At 35.1% G+C, this 8,611-nt stretch overlaps 2 protein-coding genes across 3 annotated transcripts; one reads left to right on the top strand and one right to left on the bottom strand.

Annotated features, from left to right (window-relative positions):
* The first annotated feature begins 531 nt into the window (after window positions 1-531).
* nepro (nucleolus and neural progenitor protein) lies at window positions 532-4,905 on the top strand. 2 transcript variants are annotated; one of them, XM_052566238.1, is made up of 9 exons: window positions 532-952; window positions 1,444-1,598; window positions 1,737-1,825; window positions 1,901-2,029; window positions 2,122-2,199; window positions 2,649-3,016; window positions 3,138-3,202; window positions 3,683-3,915; window positions 4,035-4,905. In XM_052566238.1, exons 1-9 carry the CDS (start codon window positions 868-870, stop codon window positions 4,402-4,404), a joined length of 1,572 nt encoding a protein of 523 aa, XP_052422198.1. In that variant the 5' UTR covers window positions 532-867; the 3' UTR covers window positions 4,405-4,905. The 2 variants fall into 2 exon arrangements, with proteins under 2 accessions (XP_052422198.1, XP_052422199.1); XM_052566239.1 differs by lacking the exon at window positions 532-952 and adding an exon at window positions 987-1,080.
* Window positions 4,906-5,272: 367 nt separating this feature from the next.
* slc10a2 (solute carrier family 10 member 2) lies at window positions 5,273-8,365 on the bottom strand. The gene is made up of 6 exons (XM_052566240.1): window positions 7,779-8,365; window positions 7,154-7,272; window positions 6,975-7,063; window positions 6,709-6,884; window positions 6,403-6,560; window positions 5,273-6,287 (listed from the first exon to the last, which is right to left on the bottom strand). The coding sequence occupies exons 1-6, from the start codon at window positions 8,159-8,161 to the stop codon at window positions 6,115-6,117; spliced, it is 1,098 nt and encodes a 365-aa protein (XP_052422200.1). The 5' UTR covers window positions 8,162-8,365; the 3' UTR covers window positions 5,273-6,114.
* Window positions 8,366-8,611: the final 246 nt, after the last annotated feature.

The following is an 8,611-nucleotide window of genomic DNA, read 5'->3' on the forward strand; positions in this document are numbered from 1 at the left end:
GTTTGGGATATTTATTAATAAACTAGTATAATCATATCATTATTCATATTGAGAGAACATTTGCTTGCAAAATAAATAACTCATTTGTTTGTAAGCTACACAATTGTTACACAGTGGTTCTAAAAAGTATGCACTCCTGGTAAAATTGCAGCTTTTTGAGATGTGGAAAATGAATCCAGGTGAAATAATATCTAATCTTTTTCCACCTGCTGTATTAAAAGCAAAAGATGTTTGACATGACATGATTATATGTGGTTTATTTTTCATCTAAAAACTTGGTTTAAATGTGTAGATTTGTATAACCACGTTTTAATAGTTGAAACTTAGGGGGGGGGGGGGGGGGGGAATTTAACTGCTTCAATAAGTATTTTTGTTATATGAAACTATAATGATGTAATTTGTTAAGAACAAATCTTTTAATTGACTACTTATTTTTCCTAACTGAAAAATTACCTATAGTAAAATAATGTTTTTTTTTTAAATTATTATTATTTGTATGTATTATTATTATTATTATTATTTTAATGCTTTATTAATTCAATGTCACAAGAACATGAGGTGGTATTACATATTCACGATCAAATTAACATTAACTTAGCTGCCAGAGAAAAGAGAGTGAGAAAAAAATATATTTAAAAATTACATACATTTCAAGGATTTCAGAGCATTACATGTTTTCAGTGCTTTTTTTCTGTTTGTTCCAATATATTTACATATAATTTTAAGTCATTTATAAAATGTGGAAAATTTGGTTTACTTTGAGCCGCGCAAAAGAATGCTGTGTGTGTACCTTTTAGGAACTGTGACGTAATCACATGTACAAGCGCATGATTGGCTGGTTTTGTCTCCCGGCATTCAGCTGTAAACATGGCGCAAGAACCCTGGAATAAAACTTGTATCCCGTTTCCAAGTGCCGTTTCTTTGAGTCGAATCCCATTTACTGACTCTACTGGTATGTTCTGATATTTTAACCAGTAGCGTTATATTTACTCTACACTCTACTACAAAGAGCACATATAAAGCATGTAAAGAAATACTCGCAGTGTGTTTTTCTGTGACTAATCTGAGCACGTGGATCCGGTAACGTTAACTAGATTCATGTAAAACGGTGGACAAGCGATACAATTTGTTAGCAGCGATAAAGGATTTGACTTCACTGTGAAGTCAAATATAACTAAATAAAACTATTAATTGATAGTCTATTATAAATGGAGTATCTCTTCAGATAGTAGCGTTGTCCAATACAATACTTGTTTACTGGTGTTATTGTAGTCTACATTACTTCTTTCTTATTACTTAAGTGCATTGTTTTTACTTTTTAAAGTAATTGTACGTGTTTGTTTGTTATGTATATATACGTGCTGTATAAAACGACTGAACTTTATGGCTAGACATATACGTACACTTATGTAGGCTACATTGTAATGATGTTTCTCTGTCTAGATCTCTTGATTGAACGTCTGCTGACTGACTGTGAGAAAGTTTTGACCCTGTTATGTAGTGAAGTCCTACAGACAGAAATCCGTGTTCTTTACGAACTTCTTTATGTTTTGAACAACGGCTTTAGACAACACAAGCCATTCAGAGCATTAAAACAGGTGGGAACAAAGTAATTCAATATACATATCGTATGCATGCATATAATATTTAGTATTGTGTAATTATGCCAAGACCGTGATAAAAATCCTTAATTAGATTATTTGCTATGTATGATCTCATATTTACATAATTTTCAGGTTGAACAATGCATACACCGCTTGAAAGAGATGAAGTTGCAAGCAGCTGTGGAGGATCTGAAGGAACTGTGTCCAGACAAATTTCAGAGGTAAGGTGTAGGTTAAACAAATTACACATTTTTTTCCCATATCATGGTTTTGATAATGTGTGTTTCTCTGTGTAGGGACACTGGAGCAGAGGTTGGGGAGTGTGACGTTCCCAGTCAGCCCATGTTGGAGTGGCTCTGTCTCAAACTACTAGGAGCCTCCAGTCTTTTAGCCCGAACGCTGGAGCGCTGCACCCAAGCTTTCACGTATCCTAAATGTTCACCTTCACAACCACTTTTTTTGTTCGAAAATTCTTATATTAACTGTGCATGGCAATGATCCTTCACACCCCAGTTAGGCTGACACGGCGGCATCTGCTGCTAAGCGAGTTCGTTGTGCTGAATGTGGTGATAACCAGCATGCTTAGTCGTCTCTGGTGAGTCTGTGTCCCAGTATGCTTTTCCATATCATCGCTGAACTACCATAGAGTTATTTCCTGAACATGTTAAGTTGGGAAACTGTAGGGATGGAGCAGCATTACCATAGACATTGGGCCCTTTTTACCCAGAAAATCTCCTCTAATGTGAATGTACTGTTAGGGTTTGGTAATAGTATTTATAACTAGCTATATATAAAAAAAACAATAGATGTCCATGCAATGTCTCCATTAAGTAAACGTGTACCAATATATAACATTTACTTGCTTGTTTATGGATGGCTTTCAAAACAAAATTGAATAATGTACAACAAATATAATTCTGAAATAGGTTAAGATATAAATATATATATATATATATATATATATATATATATATATATATATATATATAATATTTATTTATTTATTTATTTTTATTTTATTTTTTACATTTTATCATTTCTTAGGGTGTTCTTCAGAGGTATTTTGAGAGCCCTCATCCCAGTGTACAGAAGAACCACTCACCTCCTCCAGAAGGTGTCTCAGTCTCAGCCCATGGCTTACCTGACTGACTTCACCCTTCCTGGGGAGCTGAAAGACTTCCTCTGCCTCTCATACCCAGATCTACTGTTGGAAGAAGGCACCAAAGACACTTTAAGGGCCAAAAAAGGGAAACAAAAGTCCAGCTTTTCTCTCCTTTCCAGGTTGTTTGAGGGTAAAGGGCATGAAGAGGGTAATGAAGAAGAGGAGAGAGAGATGATGCCAATAATAGCTGCTGGTTATGATGAAGGTTCTAGTCTGGACCTGGGGGCAGCAGTTTTACAGCGACGGCCAGGTTATTATTATATATATATATTTTTACCAGTTATGTTCTTGTGTAATTTATACTGCTTTGCTTTTATATGCATACATTATATGTTAATGTTATGTGATCATACTTGCTTGTAATTCTCCAGATATCTCATCCTGTGGACTGAACATTAAGGCTGTGCTTCAACAATCTTGTAAATCCACCAAACAGGTATTTAATCTTGATTTGTATTATGTCATTGACTATTCCTGGGTGTTACCATTTCTGAGATCTCTGGAAGCCCATTTACACCACGTAAGGAAACACACACACACACTTTGGTAACTTAAATCCTTAAAAGTATGAATTATGGCATAAAAAGTTGAAAGTATGACATATGAGATAAATTAAAATTGTCAAAATTTAGATTTTTTTATTTTTAAATCTCATAATTTCAATTTAGTATGACATTTTGGTTTGTTAACTGATTTTTCTTTTACATAATTTGTACTTTAAAAGTCATTGTTCATCAAAATTTGACTTTACATCTCATATTTATTGACTTAGAAAAGCATGTTTCTTAGTTTTATTTTGTGGTGGAAATGGGCTTCTGTACAAATCAAACTGAAGTACATTTTTGAGAAAAAGATAATATGCTGCATTATTATAGAAATGCAATCACTGGTTAATTTGGATACATTCTTCCCAAAGTTGTCTCTGGAGACAGAGATGAAAACGGACATCTCAAGTCAAGCTGCAGTCTTTCAAAAGAGGAAGTTCTTGAAGTCACTGAAGAAGGTGTCTTCTTTCAGAAATATGGCTGCCCATCTGAAGGAAATGATGCACTGGTGCCGGAGCTGTAAGTTCATCCAAAAACGTAAGCACCTGGCCTTCTTGCACCTGAGATGTCTGAGAATGGAAAGTCTGGAAGCTGAAGGTGTCAGGTACAAAAAGATACTCTTAAATTCAATTTGTGTTTCTTAGTCAAAATATCAATTATTTCAGCAGGGGTGTATATTACAGTGTATATCATATCTAATCATATATATGTTTTTAAACTCAGGTTGGAGAAGAGATTGAAGAGGTTTAAGTTAAAAGTTCAAAAGGCATTGCTGCTTCAAAACACCTTGCCACAAAAACATTCCAGTTCCTTCATTGCACTTTGGAGAACTTGGAGGCATCATGGAAGCTTCATGGCACGCTACAGAACTGCCAGACGTAGATTTACGTTGTCCAGGAAGTGTTCTAGACCAGTTAAAGGCTTGTTTGTTTCATTGAAACCCAGGCCACTGCAGCAGACTTCAAAAGAAGAGGTATCAGGACACAATAAGGTACCTGGAGCTGAGGAAAAAATGGACTCACAGACTGCCTTGCAGAAACCTAATGTGCTAAACGATGATATTGATGATATTTTTTCATCGTTAGGATTTTAAGTGGTTCATAGCCTTGGTTGAATGCATGCTTTTTTTTTTTTTCTTTCTTTTTTTTTCTTTTTTTTTGACAAACCTGGGCACAAAAATTGACCACATCACTGTAGTAAGATACATTTAAATAAAATGGTGTACATTGTAATTTTATAGAAAAAAAAGTTTTTTAATTTTGGATTGACAAAAAAACACATGATTGACAATGAAATGTGAAAATCCAAAGAAATAAACAAAGAATAAAACAAGTCAAAAGGAAGTTTATGAATAGTTTGAAAATCACTCGAATTTGAGTTTTACTACATAAACACAAATGTTCGGTTACACTTTATTTTCATAGTCAACTTTTGCAACTACATATCTACTAACTCTGAGTAGACTCTTAGGTTTCTGTTTGCAAATTATATTAATGTGTGATTAATGTATGAGGGCTTAAAGGAAAGCTGAATCATCATTTGTTATTCAATGTCTTGTCTTATATCGATATTAAAATGACACAATGGAAATCAATAGGCAACATTATTCATCAAAATATCTTCTTTTGTGTTCCACAGAAGCACAAAAGTCATACTATTTTGGAACAACATGGATGTGAGCAAATGATGACAGAATTCTCTTTTAGGTTAAAGTTCTGAAAGAACATTTAGCCATTCTGAGCTGATTATTATTTAACATAATTTTATCAAATTCCAACAATTTGTAATATTTATTGGACGAAGGCTAATGAAACCTTAGCTGATTTAAGAGCAATCTCATAAGAATTCCCCTTTATGGAGGGTATAACACATGCCCAACATAATCAGCTTCTGGTGTAGTAAAAAAAAAAAAATACAAATCATGACATTTAAAAAATGCTAGGATCAAGATCTGACAACACTTTTTGAATATTCATTTTTTTTATTTATGGTGTTTTGCATATAAATATAACCAACAAAATAAAAAAGGGAAACGCACTGCATGAAATGCCAGTTTGACAGTTTTGAGAGCTTGTAAGCAATGTAATTTAAAGCTTAATTTGAAATAATTTGTGCTTGACCAGGGGAGTTCTCGCACTCTCTCCCCACAACTTTGTTACACTTCTTTCCTGCCCCCAGACTAGAAAGTGGGAACATAAAAAAAACCCATAGAAATCCCTACTGTTTTGATCCCCATTTATGTAGAAAAGTACCATTGCTCAAATATGGTTAAAAGTTTACAATTTCAGTATACATTTTCTGTATTATACACATTTTAAAAAGAAAAACATTAGAAGTCCATTACAATGATCTGTATACAAAAAAAACATTTAAATAAATTAGCTTACATTCCACCTACTAGACATATGTAATATATGTTTCCTTAAATTATTAAATATTTCACTTTTATTACATTGGTGTTAGAATTACTAGCATTTTTAGGACATTTGAAAAGACTCAGCGTATTTCAGTAAATATGCTGAAACTAAGGTATTTGAACTGAAATTTGCAGACCAAAGAAAAAACATAACACATAATACTCAGACAAAATACAGTGTTGCGTTAGTAAACCTGTCAGCATACGCATCGTAAAAAAACTTGTTTGAAATATTTTTATATAATGTGGGAAAGTGCATCCACTTGTCTTGACGGGTTGAGTTTATCCATACTCTGGTTGAGCTTGAATAGCATATTCAAAGTTCCTGCCTCCAGAAGGTCGGTGCTGACCGCTCTGGTCAAACAGGCTAGCAGAATAAAGCTTTGCTCACAACTTTGTACCTTTGTCCTTATTCTCAGTGTTGCTATTCTCATCACAGTTGAAGCCACCATTCTCCAAGGTGTAATTCTCCTTATCCTGATCCTCAACTGTGCTCCGTGCGCCTTCCCCATCCTCCTCTTCCGATGTCCCTCGCCTACAGCGCTTCATTGAGTGATAAACTGCAAATACATAAAGGGACATCATGATTTAAAGTAAAATGAATGATATGATTTCCAAAACAAATAATCATATTCCCAGTGAGTAAATGCAGAGTGAACAAGAGTTTCTTCTTACGTCCTATCGCAATCCCAGCTACAACCAGTTGGAAGATACTGTAGATTAAGGGGAAAGCGAACATGAGCTCAAGCTCCGCAGGACTGAAGGACAGCTGGGTAATAGTACTGGCCAGCTGGGAGTTCTGCATGCCTGTTTCTAAAGCGATGGTGCGGCACCTGCAACACATTCGTGAGAAATAAACCATCACAAAGTGTTTTTCTAAATACTTTTTGCCAGATTTATTGATCCCTTACAGGATGTTCTCTAACTGTTCCAACAAACCATCTAATGCCTTGTGGAATGACAAAATTGACAGATTATGACCTGTTCCAAGGTTGTCCCACAAAGCGTGCCAGGAGAAAGCCCAAACTAAAGCCAATAACTGGATAAATGGTACCGATGATCCAAAGTGAAGGAGCAATAGTCCATGAGGACTGATACAAAACACCACCTATGACTGCAATGATGACGATTAAGAGGATTCCTACCACAGATCCCACCTATAAATACAAAACAAAGCACACGTGAAGCTACATTGAATGCATAAGAGTTTACAATATTAAACACGCAAACACACAAAAAAAACTTACCTTGAGGATCTTTTTGGCTGCTTTGGGCCACCTGTGTTTTGTGTACATCCCAATACAGACAGGCACAAGTAAAGACACTAGTGTGATTCCTGTAAAAATCATCAGCAACATAAGACTTAAGACTTAATATATACATAAGACGTAAAATCATGAGAACAGGTAATTTGAGGCTGGTTTACCGATGCTGTTGTAAGGGATCTGGATAGCATCGCCTGAAGTCCAGACTGTGGTGTAGATGAACAGACAAAGAGGCATCATTCCCAGAGCCAGAATTGAAGAACATGCTGTCATGCTGATGCTATAGGTGGCAGAAATCAGCATTTAGTTGTGCTCTAAAAATTCTCATTCTGTCTTTATAAAAATGCATAAATGGATTAAGATAAATCTAATCAATTTGCAAGTGCTGTTGAAATAATTTGGGTCTAGTTATGCAAAAGGAAAACAAAGTATTTTAAAACTTTCTCAGATATACTATAAATTACAACTTCTGTATTATTTTACTTACTATTATACTAAAATACTAAACACAAAAATATTACAAAATAAAGAACCTGAAAATGATTTTGAAATTCTACATAATTTTAGAAACAAGTTTCATCTATAAATATAATTTACTAAGCAGATAAAATATCAAACAATCTAGTTCAGCCTAGTAGACGTTTTATGCAAACTATTAAGTAAATCTACAAAAGATACTTTTACATTTATTTAAAACCAAAGAGCTGGTGTTTACAAAATCTAGAAAGCCTTCAGTGTTACAAGAAACATAATGATATCAAAAAGTGAACAGATTGATAGTCTTACCTTAGGTCCATGTCTCCATCAAGCCAGTAGCAGAACACATTGGAGCTGGAACCTCCAGGGCAACAGCCCATGACTATGATAACTATAGCTTGGACTGGAAGCACGTCAAAAATCATAGAAAGCGCAAAGGCTGTGAAAGGCATGATGCCAAACTGGCACAGGAAACCAATGATAATACCCCAGGGCCTGCGGATGTGCTTCCAGAGCTTTCTTGCTTCAACAGTGCAACCCATTGAAAACATGACCAAAGCCAGCATGATGGTAAGCGTGGTGCTCATCACCAAGTTGAGGATGTCATTGAACGGATCATAGGGCACCAGACAGGACGTGCCCGTGCAGATGGTGGCATTTACGGGGCAGACGGGTTCTGGTTGCTCGCACATGTTGACAAAAGTGATTTTAAATGAAGTGGTGATGATATAAAAGTAGGATCCTGTAGGGAAGATGGTTATAGATTCCAATCGAAAGGTTTCTTCTTTGAGAAAATGAGCTAAGATTACAGATTGTTTCTATACATTTTCTGAAACACCTTCTTTTCCCCTTCAGTTCCCTCTTTCCTGCAATCCAGGGTCACAAAAAGTGAACTTTTACCTGTCTCTAAGAGCTTTAATATATGTCTGTGGTCTATAAAATTCAGAGAAAAAAAAAAAAAAAAGTGTTGAAAAATAATTAACTTGCTGCAAATGTTTTATGGGGTCAGTGTCCAAATACCAACACATAAAAGAAAGAGAGAAAAAAATGTTGAAACCAATTGGCGAAACCAATTGTGGTTAAGTTTAGACACAATAAATGCAATTGCACCATCCTGCCATTTTATAACACTGTGGCACTTA

The sequence above is a fragment of the Carassius gibelio genome, chromosome B9 (assembly GCF_023724105.1).
Source record: "Carassius gibelio isolate Cgi1373 ecotype wild population from Czech Republic chromosome B9, carGib1.2-hapl.c, whole genome shotgun sequence".
NCBI lineage: Eukaryota > Metazoa > Chordata > Actinopteri > Cypriniformes > Cyprinidae > Carassius > Carassius gibelio.